Genomic DNA, 18,934 nt, shown 5'->3' on the forward strand with positions numbered 1-18,934 from the left:
GGTCACTTGCACCTTAGCTATTCTGGACCAAAGCCCTAGCAGAGACATCTTGAAGAGGACTAGAGTCCTCTGCCCAGTCAGATACCAGAGATCTCACTTTTCCATTCACTGGCGGCAATACTCATGTGAAGGAGAGCAACCACGGGCTGTGATTGTGCTGTGATCAGGGGAGATCGGGGTTAACACCCCTCCCACACAGGATTTCATAAAGAAGATAGAAAAATAATTTCTTAAGACACAGAACAATTTACATTTCGAGATTCCATGTTTTTGTTCAAAATCCAATTTGGCATCGATGGTTATAAATGTCATTAATGCGCTCTCCATTTCATAGTCTGCTCAGATTTCAGCTGAATGATGTTCATAATTATGAAGTCTGCGTTTCTAGGCAGGTTTTCCAACATATGACACAACGCTGCACTGCGTGACAGGGAAAGAGCAGAAAGGTGTCATATCTAAGAAGACATGGCGTTTTTTTTTCTAATAAGTTATGGCACTGTTATTCTAGATCTCTCTCTGACCGACTCACTTTTGGCTGTTCGGTTGCTCTGCGCCAATGCATACACCCGTGAGCCATAGTGCAAAGTACAAGGGCGTGTGCATGAAATCAAGCGTAGGTTTTGTACTGGAAGTGATCATTCCAGTTAAAAATACCATGCTTGAAATAGTTTGAGACGTGTATAACTGTGTATGCGTGCTTTACAGTACAGCACACATGCACAGTTAGAAACTACTCTAAAAGTACTCCTGGCCTCTAGGATAAATTGTTGGGGCAAATCCACGTCTACCACTGTTATGACTTTTGTGTCTTTGTGACTTTTGTGTCAAAATCCAGACTGAGTTGTATGAGAACGCTTTATGCTGGATTGTGTCACATTGGCGCTGCAAACCCAGTGCAAAGTGTTGTCGAAATTGGCCCATTATCTTTTGTGATATTCGTCTGAAATGCTTGGCTGTTCATGTTTGTTCCTGGATAAGAAATGAAGAAGTCCATTCTCAGCACTGTGTAAAAAAAGCAATACAGTGTAGTATTGTGTGGAAATGTCAAAACATATTTTGCATTCTTGAATCACAAGTCTTATTATTCTGTTTGGATTGCACATTTTCAACTTCGCTTGCTTTTGTTTTTGTTTTACTAAACATTGTTAAACTGCAACCAAGACAATAATACAATGCTTTTAGAAGATAGCAAGCATTGATAAAATCCGTAGGTTTGGCTTCCATATTGTATATATACAGAGAAACATAATACATGAACACTTACAGAAATAGACCCAAAGGCATCTGTGCACACAGTCTAATAGAAATACAAGTACTTGTGCAGACCGGCAGAAAGACATTCAGGCAAACTCACTGATTTATAGGCATCCACTCACTAAGACCAACAGATACAAACGCATATATATATATATATATGTATATCACGCACAAGTTGGATGAAAAACTGCTGCACACCAATCCCTCCATTCTTCGTACCACTTTAATTACATATTGAGCAAACACCACCGCGTTCCACCTTGACAGAGTTGCAGGGTTCTCCTTACTAGAGCTGTTCTCCACCTAAATTTGGGAACTTCCCAGAGTTCTCCTTTGTTTTTTGCATAACTTATGCGTCACTCTAACCCTGAAAGGGCCTTGTTTTGACTTATACTGGGTGCTCCCTTGTGTCTGGACAAAGCTAAACTCCTCTGAAGAGCTCTAATGAGAGTGAAACACGTGTCAGGGATGCTTTACTTATTCTATGTTGGCTTGGGCGGTATTTGACCACTCCAAAGCTGTAATACTGTGCCTGGAGTAGTAAATGGCTTTTGTCATTTTACAGCTCGGCAAGGATGACACTGTGTCAATCCTATGCTTAAAGATTTTGTTGTAAAAAATGGCAAAAGACTTTGTCACTATCTAGCTCCGCGTGGATAGCACTGTGCTGATCCTGTGTTTAAAAACTTTGCTAGATAAGCAGACATTTGAGGTGAGCAAATCTAGAGTGTCGGTGGTGTTGCAGGGTGCTCCTTACTAGAGCTGCTCTCTACCTAAATTTGGGAACTTCGCAGAGTTCTCCTTTGTTTTTTGCATAATTTGTCCGTCACTCTAACCCTGAAAGGGCCTTGTTTTGATATATATATATATATATATATATATATATATATATATATATATATATATATATATATATGTGTATATATATATATGTATTCATTCACTGAAAAAACAAAGGTTACAGGGAAGTTATAGTTAGGTTTTTAATTTATTCGTACAAAACCATAGAAATTCAGCAGTTGTAGTTCCTTCAAGTAACTATAACTCGTGCCCTTGCCATGCACAGTTTCCTTATTGCAAATGTTGCAGTGACAACATCAAAGATGCCATACAAGATCTCATTATTGACATAATATGTGGAGTAATTAGCTGTGCATGGCCCGCAGAGCCTGACATCTAGGCTTTTAGCCATATGCAGTAGGATAGACTGCCAGGCTTTGCTATTGGCCAACTCTCAAGCCAAGTTCTCTGAAGGTGGTAAGCACCCACAATGTGCAGCTTTTGGCCATGCCCTCCATCCAGTCCCTTCATCCAACACTCTGCTAGCAGGTAACCCTTTTGCTCAGCTGGGAGTTAACCAAAGGCCCTGACCATTGTGCAACCTATATACCCAACTCTCAATGGGCAGCCAACATCCACAGCTCCTGGCCTTCGGCCATGCACAGAGGGGTTGGTCCTTTAGCTGGCCTCCTTTCAAGCCACATGCACAATCATCCACAGATCACCTTCAGCCATGCACATGAGAGGTTTGTCACAAGTCCTGGCCTCCAGCCAGGCCATCCGTCTAACCCACTGTAGTATGCTAAACACTGTTGTTCACAGCTATCGGCTCTGTGCATCAGGGTTGGCTGTGGCTAGTCACTGTACTCAACTCTTCACAGGCTGCCAACATTTACTGCGCATGGCCTTCAGCCGCGCACAGTGGGTTTGCCTCAGAGTCTGCTCCCACTTTCTGTGGGTGGCTATTCCACTGCTGTGTATGGTCTTTGGCTGTGTACAGCAAAGCTGATTGGAAGGACTGGTCCTGTGACATACCCTCCGAAAGCCATCCCTCTCTGCGCACAGCCTTTGACCATGCACAAGGGACATGGTGCATTTTTTCTTTCTCTATAAGACGCATGGCAGGGTGGCAACTTTGGTTGCCTTGTTGCCTCGTGTCAAAAATTTGTAAATATAGGCCTAAATACTTTATTTTCTTTAATTGTTCACAGGAAATTCAAATCATAGGCTGGATCCCAGAAGGATCTGTGCGAGCCAGTGAATATCCAGGAACTGCGAATCCAACAAAAGATTAACGAATCCTGCAATAAAAATCATTCTTTTACAATTGTAATTGAATACCATAGTGGATCCCTTTGTTGGCCTGTGGGTCAGTGTAGACACCCTGCCCACTTGTGACATTTTCTTTCTGTTTTTCCCAACACAGTGTTCAGTGCACCGTGCTGGTAAATGAAAGACGCAACAGGAGTGTTTTTGTGAAAGTCACAGTGCAGCAGACTCGTGAATCTGGGGGTGGATTTATGAATCTGCAATGCACAAAAGGAGAAACAGTTTCTTAGCCCCGAGGGGCACCTTTATGTTTTTTAAACTGGATTTTCAAATCGTCTGTGGATTTGTGAAATCACGAAGGATCAACGAATTAACGGTCTTCTTCATGCCCAAAACCAGCATCTTTGTAAACACTAATTCATCAAAGATTATTGAGTGAATTTAGACCAAATCATAAAAGCACAATCTTTGAATAAAATTAAATCTTTGTTCCAAATTTGGTGTAACTTCATTCAGTCGTTTTATGTTTTGAAGAGCAAACGCTCTTATTGGAATTAACACGGGAACTGTCACATTTGGGAAACTGTTTAAAAACACTCGTGCAGTCGCAGGAAACAGCCACGGGTCCAGTCACAGTCACTGCACAGAGAGCTACATTAGCATGGTGGGACATGAGAATGGACAAAGGGAAAGATGAACAAATAGAAGTTTGAAAGAATGTTCAATTGACGCACGGGTGCTAAAGGCACATATATATCTAAGCACATAGCCATACTAGAGAGAAAATGTTATTAGGGGCAGAGAAAGAAGTACATGATCAATGCCCGTTCCTTCCTTGGGATCCGCTTGGATGAGTCACTTGTTCTTAAGTCACTATGCAGATAAATCATTTACTTTTTCGGAATGCTCCCCCATTGGCAACAGTGTACGGAACTCTGCAAGCCCATTCAGTCCTGGGTGTCTTTAGTACGATCATAAGCACACATAGCATTGTTATTCAGGGTCTGCACCTCTTGTGCGACCATATGGCTCACTTTGGGTTGCCTGAGTGCCTCGTGTATATCAAACAATGTGCACCCAGTCCTCTGCTTTCCTTTATAGTTTCAGGGTTATAAGATAAACTGGATCTGTTAAGGCAAATAAAGGCGGAAGCCTAAAACCCCAAAATGAAATGATTTGCTAACTGGATAAACATGACAAAAATGCATTATGTGTCATATTACGAGTTATCAGGCGACCCTCGTTGCACCATAGACTTCACTCTTTTATCGTCTCTGGTATCACTTTCTACAAAGCCTGTACATTTTGTAGTCATTACTTGAACAGTGAACTGATTTTCAGTGTTTTTCTTCCTCAGTAATTAAATAAGTTTGCTATTCGTATTTTGGAACCACAGGGGTGATAAAAAAAAACTCCTACACAAATTCACTTATTGTTTGGTTCTCACGTGTCTTTTTAGTGTTCTGCTATGTGTTATACTACCTGGCAGGCAGTGAGCGTCTTTCACAATAAACACTTTTACAGTGACACAGTGATGAAAGGACTCACAGAACCACTTTCAAATTGTGACTAATTTCAGTCATGTAACGCAGTGACCTACACACAGCCTCACTGCAACCAATGAAAACAGTAGACACCTAGTTATAATAGTTATAACTCTACGTCACACATGACACTTGTATATGCATTCCTTGTTGCTCCACTGACAAAACATACTCTTTATCACAGCCGACGCTTATATGTATTGATATCACCAAAAGAGCAATCAATAATGTGGCAAAGAACAATCCAACTTTGCGGCCAAACAATTAAAGAGTGATAATTGATTCAGCTCTCATAATAGGAAGGCTTGACTTAGGTAACGATGCATATGCGGGTCATGAACGAATTGGGAAGATATTCGTCAACCCCAATAGAAATCTGTTGAGGGGTGTATGAAGTTGGCTCTGTATGTACTATTTCAAAGTAAGAAATAGCATGCACAGAGTCCAAGGGTTCCCCTTAGAGGTAAGATAGTGACAAAAAGAGATCATTCTAATGCTCTATTTTGTGGTAGTGTGGTCGAGCAGTAGGCTTATCAGAGGGTAGTGTTAAGCATTTGTTGAACACACACAAGCAATAAATGAGGAACACACACTCAAAGACAATTCCAGGCCAATAGGTTTTTATATAGAAAATATATTTTCTTAGTTTATTTTAAGAACCACAGGTTCAAGATTTACAAACAATACTTTAAATGAAAGGTATTTCACTCAGGTATCTTAGGAACTTTGAATCATCACAATAGCATGTACAGTTTTGGCACAAATGGCAATAAGCTATTTTAAAATTGGACACTGCAAAATTCAACAGTTCCTGGGGGAGGTAAGTATTTGTTAGGTTCACAGGTAAGTAAAGCACTTACAGGGTTCAAAGTTGGGTCCAAGGTATCCCACTGTTGGGGGTTCAGGGTAACCCCAAAGTTACCACACCAGCAGCTCAGGGCTGGTCAGGTGCAGAGGTCAAAGTGGTGCCCAAAACTCATAGGCTTCAATTGAGATAGGGGTGCCCCGGTTCCAGTCTGCCAGCAGGTAAGTACCCGCGACTTCGGAGGGCAGACCAGGGGGGTTTTGTAGGGCACCCGGGGGGACACAAGCAGGCACAAAAAGTACACCCTCAGCGGCACAGGGGCGGCCGGGTGCAGTGTGCAAACAGGCGTCGGGTTCGCAATAAGTTTCAATGGGAGACCCAGGGGTCTCTTCAGCGATGCAGGCAGGCAAGGGGGGGGCTTCTCGGGGTAGCCACCACCTGGGCTAGGGAGAGGGCCTCCTGGGGGTCACTCCTGCACTGGAGTTCGGATCCTTCAGGTCCTGGGGGCTGCGGGTGCAGTGTCTTTACCAGGCGCCGGGTTCCTTGAAGCAGGCAGTCGCGGTCAGGGGGAGCCTCTCGATTCCCTCTGCAGGCGTCGCTGTGGGGGCTCAAGGGGGTCAACTCTGGCTACTCACGGGCTCACAGTCACTGGGGAGTCCTCCCTTTAGAGTTAGTTTACCGCAGGTCGAGCCGGGGGCGTCGTGTGCAGAGTGGAATGTCTTGCGTTCCGGCGGGAAACATGTGGTCTTTAAAAGTTGCTTCTTTGTTGCAAAGTTGCAGTTTCTTTGGAACAGGGCCACTGTCCTCGGGAGTTCTTGGTCCTTTTAGATGCAGGGTAGTCCTCTGAGGCTTCAAAGTTTGCTGGACCCTGGGGGACGCGTTGCTGTTGCAGTTTTTCTTGAAGTGGGGAGACAGGCCGGTAGGGCTGGGGCCAAAGCAGTTGGTGTCTCCGTCTTCTCTGCAGGGCTTCAGGTCAGCAGTCCTTCATCATCTTCAGGTTGTAGGAATCTATCTTCCTCGGTTCTGGGAGCCCCTAAATACTCATTTTAGAAGTGTGTTTAGGTCTGGGAGGGCAGTAGCCAATGGCTACTGTCCTGGAGGGTGGCTACACCCTCTTTGTGCCTCCTCCCTAAGGGGAGAGGGGCACATCCCTATTCCTATTGGGGAAATCCTCCAAAATCAAAATGGAGGATTTCTAAAGGCAGGGGTCACCTCAGCTCAGGACACCTTAGGGGCTGTCCTGACTGGTGGGTGACTCCTCCTTGTTTTTCTCATTATCTCCCCTGGACTTGCCGCCAAAAGTGGGGGCTGTGTCCAGGGGACGGGCATCTCCACTAGCTGGAGTGCCCTGGGGCATTGTAACACGAAGCCTGAGCCTTTGAGGCTCACTGCTAGGTGTTACAGTTCCTAAAGGGGGGAGGTGTGAAGCACCTCCACCCAGAGCAGGCTTTTGTTTCTGTCCTCAGAGAGCACAAAGGCCCTCACCACATGGGGTCAGAAACTCATCTCTCAGCAGCAGGCTGGCACAGACCAGTCAGTCCTGCACTGAACAATTGGGTAAAATACAGGGGGCATCTCTAAGATGCCCTCTGTGTGCATGTTTTAATAAATCCAACAATGGCCTCAGTGTGGGTTTATTATTCTGAGAAGTTTGATATCAAACTTCCCAGTATTCAGTGTAGCCATTATGGAGCTGTGGAGTTCGTTTTTGACAAACTCCCAGACCATATACTTAATATGGCCACAACTGTACTTACAATGTCTAAAAATAGACTTAGACACTGTAGGGGCAAATCGCTCATGCAGCTATGCCCTCACCTGTGGTATAGTGCATCCTGTCTTAGGGCTGTAAGGCCTGCTAGAGGGGTGACTTACCTATGCCACAGGCAGTATTTTGTGTGCATTGCTTCCCGAGGGGGATGCCATGTCGACTTTGCCTTTTTCTCCTCACCAACACACACAATCTGCGATGGCAGTGTGCATGTGTTAGGTGAGGGGTCCCTTAGGGTGGCACAACATATGCTGCAGCCCTTAGGGACCTTCCCTGGTCACAGGGCCCTTGGTACCACTGATACCTTTTACAAGGGACTTATCTGTGTGCCAGGGGTGTGCCAATTGTGGAAACAATGGTACATTTTAGGTGAAAGAACATTGGTACTGGGGCCTGGTTAGCAGGGTCCCAGCACACTTCTCAGTCAAGTCAGCATCAGTATCAGGCAAAAAGTGGGGGGTAACTGCAACAGGGAGCCATTTCCTTACAAGGGGGAAGGAGCAATGCATGGCTGTAATTACAGTTTACTGCAACGTTTAGACTCAGTATCACAACACTGTCCAAGTGGTCAGTGTGCTCTAGAAAGTGTACACCTCCTCATCTAATCTAGGTTGTGACTGCGATCTATGAGTGCTTGGTTAAATGTTTAACTTATTGTAGCCTTTTGTGTGTTTATCTCACATTGTACTCAACAATCATCAAGTCCATGGCAGTTCCCAATGACATCTGACATTTCACTAAAGCTGCGCAAGGCTCTAAACAAGGGAAATCGTACACTGAAAGGATTCCTATCTATAGCAAATGGCTACTGCCTCCACACCAGGCTGGAAGGGTTGGAGCATCTACATTTAGACTTTGCCAGAATTACGCTCAGATGGTGAATGTAGGACCGACAAAACTAGTTTTGCTGATATTCCAAGACTAACACCAAGGCTGCCTATAGATAGCTTCTTCATATAACCATTCAGAAAGTTTACAGTGTCTTTCCAGGAATGCCCACTCCTTTGACCAGGTGGTGCCTGCCTCACCACTCCTTATCTCTGTATTGGAAGCTTAGGACGATGAGCTTTGCTTCAGTTGGCCAGAGCAAATAATTCTGAATATTGCACAGCTTTTCATTGTGACTACCTTCCCATCATTCCGGATAAGAAATCCAAGACTCATTCTTTGCATTTTCCTGCATTTGCTATGACGCCCCATAGCCTTAGTTGATCAGGAGATCTGACTAGTAACCTGACTTGTGAAGTTGCTGCTTTCTCCAAAGCTAAGAAATCCTTGTCGCTCTGACTCTGAATAGGAAGCTGTACTTCCTTGTTTGAGGAGTAGCTAGCACCTGATGGGGTGTATAAGGGCAAAACCCATAAGAAAGATGCTTGCATGATGGTTATCACATGGAATTGCACTACTTAGGAGCCACGAGGAGTCTGCATCCCTGGTGGCCAGAAACAAAAGAAGTCTGCTTTATAGCAGGGTTGGAGTCCTTCATGGAATATTCTTTAACGTAAGTGTGGTCAGAACGCATCACCCTGGCATGCTCCATACTGTTCTCCACAATGTAGAAATCCTTCTCACACCCCTTTCTTAGCCTAAGAGGGAAGTAGGGGATTTAACCCTTTATCCCATGGCTGAATAGGACCCCCTGATTCTGAAACCATATACACCATCTTATGGCATAGTAGTTCATAGATATTGTAGTTGTAAGCAATTGCTGGATCCTAACTGTAAATCTGAGTTACCTATTTAGTTATGGGAAGAGGTCAATCCAGTGGTTGTCTAAGGTTCCATGGGTAGCCACACCATTAGAAAATGCTCACCATAGCAAGCCTTTTCAAGACTCAGGACCCACATATTTTGTAAGCCGATGAAACCAATTATGGGGGTTAAGCCCATTCACAGTGATTACAGTGCACCTTCTTAAATACTGAACTTGGGGGACACTTGATGCTGCAACATGTCTCTCCATGAACTGTTTCCAGGGCTCCCTGACAGCCACCACCAGAAACCATTGTTTTTCTCTAAGTTGAGAAGTCCAGATTACTGTTTATTGGTGGAGTTTTATCTACTTAGAAAATTTTTGACAGGTTCTCAGCAACGTAATGTCACAACCACTGAGCTGGCCTCTCTTCTACTTACAAATGCTAACAAAGTATGGGAAAATGCAAACATATTATATATATAATAGTCTTGTAACATTTTTTCTGTTTTGTCCCCTTCTCTCAGTGACCGAAGTTGCCCATAAAAAATAATTTAGACCCAAATCCTTCAAGAAATTGTGAAAGGCTCACAGTCTCTGGTGCATAACATAACTTTCTCTTTAGACACTATGGCCCTAATTATAACTTTGACAGTGATAACCGCCTGCCGCCACGGTGATGGCCTGGTGACAACCATCCGTCCGCCAGATTACGAGCACTGCCACAATAGGGGTGCAAATCCGGCAGTGTTCCTACTGGTGGACGGTGGTGACCTGGTGCTGCTAACACCAGCACTGCCCCACCAGTAGAATGTCACCAGCCATATTTTGAGCAGAAATACAGCCTGGAGGTGTTCTGCTGGCGGGGCGTTGCTGGTGGTAGCAGTGCTCTTCCCGTTCCCTGCTGAACGACCTCCTCGACAGACAAGGTAAGTTGGGCATCTGACAGGGGACGGGGTGATAGGATGGGGAGTGCTGTGTGTGTGTCTGAGTGTGTGAGTGCATGTGTGAATGCGTCTGTGTGTGTTGTGTTGTGTTGTATGCGTGTTTGTATGCGTGTGAGTAAATGTGTGTAAGAATGGTGAAGTGAGTGGGTGTCTCCATGTCAGTGTGTCTGTGTGTAAAATGTGTATAAGTATGTCTGGAAGAATGCGTATGTGAATGCATGTATGCCAGTGAATGAGTTTTTGTGGCGTTGCTAACACCACCAAGAGCATGAAGAAAAAATAACTTGGTATCATTATAGAGTGTAAATGGCAGTACCTGTCACAGATACTGCTTAGTAGTTCTTAATTTGAGCTGGTGGTTACTGCACCAACGCTCAATTCTGAGGACTAGGGCTTCTTTATCATCATCGGGCAATGAGCCAGAGAAAGAGAGAGAAAGAAAGAAAGCAGACAGATAAATACTGTATAGAACAACTATGACACAGTAAGAAAGCAGGAAGGAAAAATATTATTCAAGAGTGAGATACAGAGACTGGAAATGTACAGTGGTGGAACAAAGAGGCATGAGGTGGAAGCAAGACGAGGCAGCCTTTATATTTGGCACCCCAGCATACAGCAATCAGCAGCTCCAACTTTGGGCTTTGCACCTAGGAACTGCTATCCAGTGACATCTCACGACCCTTTACACAGGGGAAAAACCTTAAAAGGACCCGACCTCTTCCTTGGGTAAAAAGAATAATAGAAATTCAGCTTCTGGAAAAATATTAATCTCTCATCTTGAACCACAGAGAGGGGAGTAGCAGAGTGGTGAACAGGGGCATTTAGAGGTGGGCCTGTATGCAGTATATGTCACTCAAACGTAGACACCATCAGAAAATGAGAAATTGATAGATTTACCCATAGTATGACCAACTAAAATATGTACCTGTGTTGCACATGTATCATAGCCCAAGTTTATATAAACCATATAACAATATACAACAACCTACCTGGGCAGTCTTCATTGCCACACACCCACTGGCCATGCCTGCAAACGCTGCAAAAACAAGACCCTGGGGTTACAAATAAAATGTAAGCAGAGAAAACAATTGTTCAAACTGAAAATGGCACAGAAGGAAATGCATTTTCACCAAATAGGATAGGAGTCAGTATAGGAATCAGAACGTTTTAAGGTACTACAAAGATTTTTAGCTGTCAATTCTACGTATCACATCCTCTCCGTATATTTGTAAACAAGAGACATTACCCATTGGTAGATCCTGTTCCAAAGGGGGTCTCTGTTTGGTATTATAAACTTGCTGTTTCCTAGCATTATTTTGTTACTGCTTCTTTTGTATACCCTTTCCTCTAATGAGGTTCAACAATATCCATCAGTTGCCAACCCCTGTATATAATAGCTCCCTTCAATCATTTAAAGTTGTCTCTCATTCTGGAATGATGGGGAAGGAGTAGTGAAAGTTATGTGGAAGATAACAAGGAGGTGCAACGCTGTCCTGTTATTGTTCGGAATAAAACTTCTTAGACTTGTTTGGAGGCATCTTTATATTAGTGATGAGGTGCCAACAACAGGACTTCCATGCATGTATCTGGAGCAGAGAGGAACAGAGGGGAAGTACTTCTTACTTATATCTTCGCATCTAGCTCTTTCTTGGGCGAGAAATGGAAATTCTATTGTGGAAGTGCAAGGTACTGTTTTAGCATGTTTTGCCTCCACAAGCCTTCTTACATTGTGTACGGTCTCTTAGCGATATTTAAATCATATATAAATATTTATCGCCATCAGTAAATATTTCTCACTGCGAGCTCCAAGTGCGTGTCTCCGAGCACAGCGCCTTAGGCGTGTATTGCCACTGCATAAAACGTTCTCCTCAACGTGTCTCACTGGGTGTGAGTGCTGTGCAAGGACTACTGAGGAGTTTGCACTCACGTACCGACGTCTCTATCACGCATCCTGGCCATCTTCGATCAGGTTATTTCACCAGACGCATTTCTGTGACAAAATCATATCTGTGACAAGAAGCATATCTAGCGGTGATACGTACACCATCCCACAACTGCAATCTACATAGTGTCATCATGTTTGAATGGAGGTGCGTATCTAGCATATATATTTTGACAAAATAGTGGATATAAGGCTACACAATGAAAAGTGTGTGTCTCCTACTCATATTGGATACGATAATAGTTAGTGGTGTACAAATCGGTAATACACACTCCATTCTACAAATTGCATGCCTTTAAACAACATATTCCGGTGGTACACATACTAGGGTATAGGTGTGTATCTCTTTGCACATATAGGACACCACCATAAGGAGTGTGGCGTACATATAGGTGCTATGCACAAGTGTCTACACACCTCTATAAACTGAGCAGCAAGTAAATTCTTAACAGTAGGTGATAGTGAAACATGTTTAAGTGAACAAATCTGTGCTCACCACTTTAAACTTCAGTATTCAAGTGTAATGTGCATCATTGAATGTTTAAGTGTACTGTGTTATCTACAAGTATGCAACAGTATTTCTATAGAAGTAGTACTATTAGGAAAATGTGAAGATGATGGGGGTGAGTATGAATATGCATCTGCCATCAAGTCAATGGATGTAACGTTCAAGGCATGTAAGATACAAGTTTTATAAAAGAGTGTAAGTAGCAGGTGAATCCGCAGCAAGTTTTGTAGGAGCTTTAATATACTAGCTGGTTATTGTGAATGTAAATTATTTGAGGATGATATGATTAGAGACACATTAGTGGAAAAAACTAACAACAAAAAATGCAAAAAACTTTATCGTCCTCTTGAATTTAAACTTACAGAAGGCGGTGGAAATTGCAACTAGAATAGAAAGCACTACATCCTACATGGGGCAAATATCTGTATCTGAGAGCAAGTCAATGCATCAGTCACAAGACTTCCTAGAAGCGAAAAGCAAGTGTTAAAATGGAAAAAAGGCCATCCATAAAGAGCAAACAAGAATGAAAAAAATAGCAAAATAACAAGTACAAACAATTACAATGTTACAGGTGTGGTAACATTGCTAATTCTAGTCCATGTCCTGCTGTGTTCCAAGTGTCAGAAAAAAGGCCATTTTGCAAGGGTGTGTAGATCAGTAAACAAAACATTTCCAAACAAAATACATGAAGTTGAAACAAATATTGTTAGTGAAAGCGACACATCCTCAAGTGAAGATAATAAGGTGCTCACTATAAAGTATAAGAATGGAAGAAAGAGTGTGGAGTGCACCATCAGGTGATAAGAAAAGATCATTTTGCATGTTTACCATAAATTGTATAGAAGGCAAGGTTATGTTGGATTCAGGATCTCCATTTACATTACTGAGTGAAAAGAAGTTTTTAGTGGGCATGGGATTCATTTACAAAAGCTCTATCATACATCCTGTATGGTATGGTGGTAAACACATTGAAGTAGTAGGTGACTTTATTGCAAATTTAGGCTTTGAAAACAATATCACACAAAGAACCGTAAATGTAGCTAAGGACGAGGCTTGTTTACTTGGATATTACGATCAAGGAAACCTAGGAATTTTACTAGATCCTAATATTCTGTATCGGGTCATACTCAAGAAAGACTGTGTACAAATATGTGCAATAGAGAAAGGCAACCAGAAAAGGCTATTTCCAGACACTTTCAGAGAAGAATTAGGCGTATTCAAAGGGTTTGTACCCAAAATAACACTGAAAGAAAATGCTCACCCAGTGGGACATAAGGATTGGAGGATTCCCCTAGCATTACGAGGAGAGTTAAGAAAGAATTGAATAAACTATGCAAGTGCAGAGTAATAGAAACCATTGAGTCATCTGGATAGCACCTAGTTAAATAGATTGAAAGGCCAATGGTTCAATTAAGATGTGTGTTGATCTAAATAATCAAATATGGATAGATCCGTATCCCTTGCCTAATATTGCATAAACACTGTCTACTCTCAAGGGTGGGAAGATATTCAGTTTGTCTGAAATTACATCAGCATACCATCAGATTAATTTGCATTCAGAATCAAGATACTACACATCATTCATTACACCAGAAGGATTGTATCAATTCAAATAAATGCCTTTTGGGCTGCCTTCCACGTATGCGGTCTTCCAAAGAGCTGTGAAACGTTTGTTCAAAGACATGGAGGGTGTGCGAGCTTTTCAAGGAAATGTGTTAGTGTATGGCAAAAAGTAAACACGTTGAAAGATTACGTCAGGTGTTAGATACAAAGGAGTGATTTTCAGTTTAGAAAAATGCAAACTTAATGCTACCACCATATAGTATTTAGGATACAAATTGTCTGCAAATGGAATTGAACCCAAAAAGAAGTTTAGTAAAAGACTTTGAGGATTTTAGTCCACCAGAAAATAGGGATCAATTGAGATCTTTAATGTGTTTGGTTGAATTTTATACAAGATTTGTCCCCAGGTGTACAGAGAAAATGTACAACATGAAAAATGTTAAATTTCTGTAGCGTAACAAGTGTGAAGAAGAATTCAATAGAATTAAGAGGGAGATTGCACATGCCATTCCACTAAAACCATTTAATTCCAGAGATCAAACCATAATAATGATTGGTGCAAGCCAAAAGGATTAGAGGAAGTTCTCATGCAATGCAGGAATGGAAGGGATACAGTTGTGGCTTTTGCATCTAGAAGTTTAAGAGGTGCGGAAACAACATATTGTGTGATGAAGTGCAAAGCTCTGGCATATTGGTGGGGGGGTTGTACACTGCAAACCATATTTATAGAGTTCACACTTTGTGGTGCGTATGGATCAAAAACCTTTAGTGCAATTGTTTACTATGAAAGCGGGAGAACGACCTACCCCGAGCATTGCCAAATGGCAGTATAGCCTCCAAGAATACAAATTTAGACTAGAATATATACTAAGAAAAAGGAATTTAATAGCTGATTGTTTGTCTCAGTTGCCGTGCAATGAGTATGATACGGATGATTAGGTAAAGGAAGATGATGCTGAAATGGTATGTTCCGTTGAGAGTCAGTCTGAAGGTGCTATAATTAAACAAGAATGGATGTCTGCAAGTGAAGCAGATCAGGAAATGAAGGATATTATGACTGGTATCTGTCAGGAGTGGTCAGGGTGGCATCCTAAAAACTGTGAAGAAGGTCGTTTGAAGAGCTATCCATAGTTAATGGTCTTTTGTTCAGTGTAAACAATTAAGTAGTACCAGAGAGCACATGAAACAAAGTATAAACTCTGGCACACAAAGGACACATTAGTATGGGTACGATGAAGAGAAGAATAAGAGAAAATGTTTGTTTGGTGGCCAGGTCTTGACTGAAGAGTGGAAAATTTTGTTAGAGACTTCGTTTAATGTGCCATCAGCGTCAAATCACAAGTGACTGTTCTTAGTCCTGTAGAAGCTGTTGATGTTCCTAACAAGGCATGGAGCAAACTAGCAATTGAAATAATTGGTCCCATGATGTTATCAGGAGAAACGTCGGAGTACGGAATAGTAGTTATGGATTATTATAGTCATTGGCCCGAAGTAAAGTGTGTAAAGGTCCCAAAGACCCTCAATGTAATGAAGCGTTTTAAACCAATGTTTGCTAGACAAGGAATTCCTGGGGAAAGTTTAACAGACAATGGGAGGTAGATTATATCTGCACAATTTGAAGAGCTCTTGAGGTTTTTAGGAATCAGACACACCAAACCTCTTTATTTCACCATAGGAGTAATGGTCTTTTAGAAAGATTTAACAGAGTAATTAAGGAGAATGCACAACTAGTGAAGGTTAATGGTTTAGATTGTAAGTTGGAATTGAGGAAATTATTGTATGCACCACAGTGAATGCCAACAAAAATGTGTCTCCGTTTGTGCTGTTGAGAGGACATGTACCAGCATCCAAGATGATAAGAAGATAGATAAGAGATTTTAGGATCCCTATATCTAAGGTTGAAGAATTGATGGAGAAAAGGATACAGGCACAAATGAATATGTGCAACCCTGTGATAAAAAGTCTTGTAAGAGGAAGAAAAATGGGAGAATGGATATTGGAGATTTTGTGCATGTGAAAAGTTCAAGAATCGCACCCAAAGGGGGTCTAAATTTTCAGATCTTAAAAAAATATTGAAAGTACGGAAAAGTGTAGTGAAATTAGAAGATGGAAAATGGTGGAACAAAGATGAAATAGCAGAGGCTCATGTTCCAGAAAGAATGGCCAAATTGAGTGATAAAAGGATAAAAAATATATGTGTCAATTGAACTGGTAAGGATGAAGAGAACACATACAGAGTGAAATGCAAACTTTCATCAAGAAAATGAAGAATACCCTATAAATTCCAAGACTACGTAGTGACAAAATGAAAGATTCTCTGTGCTGCTCCTTTACCTTCAAGGTTAAGACAAAAACTGTGTGCTCTCATGATCAAGACATAAAAATGCGGTATTATGTTTAGAAATGTCATTTTGAAAATGGTTTTCAATTATACCCTCATACTTTGTTCACCCAGCTGTAAATGAGTTAAACAAGTTGAACTTAGGCCTTTTTAGAGCATACTAGCTCTTTTTTCGTTTTATTCTTAAACTTTTGATTTCCAGACGTATGGTCTGGTTGTGAGCTATCAAGAAAAAATGCAAACTCAACCTGCAGTAGCACTAATGAAGAATGAAGAATGAAAGGTTGTGCTCCATTGTAGGGGTACATTTTGCTGAGAGTAATTACTAGAGGCTGAGATCAAGAAGTCTACCCATCACTTTTTTTGTACCTCAATACTCCACCCATCGTATGATGGGTATGGCCAGATGTAAGGAAATGCCTCCTTGGCAAGGTTACCCCCTGACTTTTTGCCTTTGCTGATGCTATGTTTTGAATTGAAAGTGTGCTGAGGCCTGCTAACCAGGCCCCAGCACCAGTGTTCATTCCCTAACCTGTACTTTTGATTCCACAATTTGCACACCCTGGCATCCAGGTAAGTCCCTTGTAACTGGTACCCCTGGTAACAAGGGCCCTGATGCCAGGGAAGGTCTCTAAGGGCTGCAGCATATCTTATGCCACCCTGGGGACCTCTCACTCAGCACAGACACACTGCTTGCCAGCTTGTGTGTGCTGGTGAAAACAAAACGAGTAAGTCGACATGGCACTCCCCTCAGGGTGCCATGCCAACCTCACACTGCCTATGCAGTATAGATAAGTCACCCCTCTAGTAGGCCTTACAGCCCTAAGGCAGGGTGCACTATACCATAGGTGAGGGCACCAGTTCATGAGCACCGTGCCCCTACAGTGTCTAAGCCAAACCTTAGACATTGTAAGTGCAGGGTAGCCATAAGAGTATATGGTCTGGGAGTCTGTCAAACACGGACTCCACAGCACCATAATGGCTACACTGAAAACTGGGGAGTTTGGTATCAAACTTCTCAGCACAATAAATGCACACTGATGCCAGTGTACATTTTATTGTAAAATACACCCCAGAGGGCACCTTAGAGGTGCCCCCTGAAACCTAATCCAACTACCCGAGTAGGCTGACTGGTTCTAGCAGCCTGCCACACTCGAGACATGTTGCTGGCCACATGGAGAGAGTGCCTTTGTCACTCTGTGGCCTGTAACAAAGCCTGCACTGGGTGGAGATGCTATCACCTCCCCCAGGCAGGAGCTGTAACACCTGGCGGTGAGCCTCAAAGGCTTACCCCCTTTGTTCCAGCACCACAGGGCACTCCAGCTAGTGGAGTTGCCCGCCCCCTCCGGTCACGGCCCCACTTTTGGCGGCAAGGCCGGAGGAGATAATGAGAATAACAAGGAGGAGTCACTGGCCAGTCAGGACAGCCCCTAAGGTGTCCTGAGCTGAAGTGACTCTAACTTTTAGAAATCCTCCATCTTGCAGATGGAGGATTCCCCCAGTAGGGATAGGAATGTGACCCCCTCCCCTTGGGAGGAGGCACAAAGAGGGTGTACCCACCCTCAGGGCTAGTAGCCATTGGCTCTAACCCCCCAGACCTAAACACGCCCTTAAATTTAGTATTTAAGGGCTTCCCTGAACCTAAGAATTTAGATTCCTGCAACTTACCGAAGCAGAAGACTGCTGAGCTGAAAACCCCTGCAGAAGAAGAAAGAAGACACCAACTGCTTTGGCCCCAGTCCTACCGGCCTGTCTCCTGCCTTCTAAAGAAACCTGCTCCAGCGACGCTTTCTCCAGGACCAGCGACCTCTGAATCCTCAGAGGACTGCCCTGCTTCCAAGAGACCAAGAAACTCCCGAGAACAGCGGCCCTGTTCAACAAAGACTGCAACTTTGTATCCAGAGGAGCAGATTTAAAGACCCCTGCAATCCCCGCAAGAAGCGTGAGACTTGCAACACTGCACCCGGCGACCCCGACTCGACTGGTGGAGAAACAACACCTCAGGGAGGACCCTCCGGCGACTCCGAGACTGTGAGTAACCAAAGTTGTCCCCCCTGAGCCCCCACAGCGATGCCTGCAGAGGGAATCCCGAGGCTCCCCCTGACCGCGACTGCCTGACTCTAAAATCCAGACGGCTGGAAAAGACCCTGCACCCGCAGCCCCCAGCACCTGAAGGATCGGAACTTCAGTGCAGGAGTGACCCCCAGGAGGCCCTCTCCCTTGCCCAGGTGGTGGCTACCCCGAGGAGCCCCCCCCTTGCCTGCCTGCACCGCTGAAGAGACCCCTTGGTCTCCCATTGAAATCTTTTGAGAACCCGACGCTTGTTTGCACACTGCACCCGGCCGCCCCCGCGCTGCTGAGGGTGTACTTTCTGTGTGGACTTGTGTCCCCCCTGGTGCCCTACAAAACCCCCCTGGTCTGCCCTCCGAAGACATGGGTACTTGCCTGCTGGCAGACTGGAACCGGGGCACCCCCTTCTCTCCATTGAAGCCTATGCGTTTTGGGCACCACTTT

General features: G+C 43.5%; 1 protein-coding gene across 1 annotated transcript in view; it reads right to left on the reverse strand.

The window, feature by feature from the left end:
• VWF (von Willebrand factor) overlaps positions 1–18,934 on the reverse strand; it is a 1,017,342-nt gene that overhangs the window by 833,869 nt on the left and 164,539 nt on the right. The window contains exon 10 of the mRNA XM_069228440.1: positions 11,056–11,102. Coding sequence (XP_069084541.1) covers positions 11,056–11,102 — 47 coding nt within the window. The remainder of the gene's footprint in view (positions 1–11,055; positions 11,103–18,934) is intronic.

The sequence above is a fragment of the Pleurodeles waltl genome, chromosome 4_1, assembly GCF_031143425.1.
Source record: "Pleurodeles waltl isolate 20211129_DDA chromosome 4_1, aPleWal1.hap1.20221129, whole genome shotgun sequence".
In the NCBI taxonomy this organism is placed as follows: Eukaryota; Metazoa; Chordata; class Amphibia; order Caudata; family Salamandridae; genus Pleurodeles; species Pleurodeles waltl.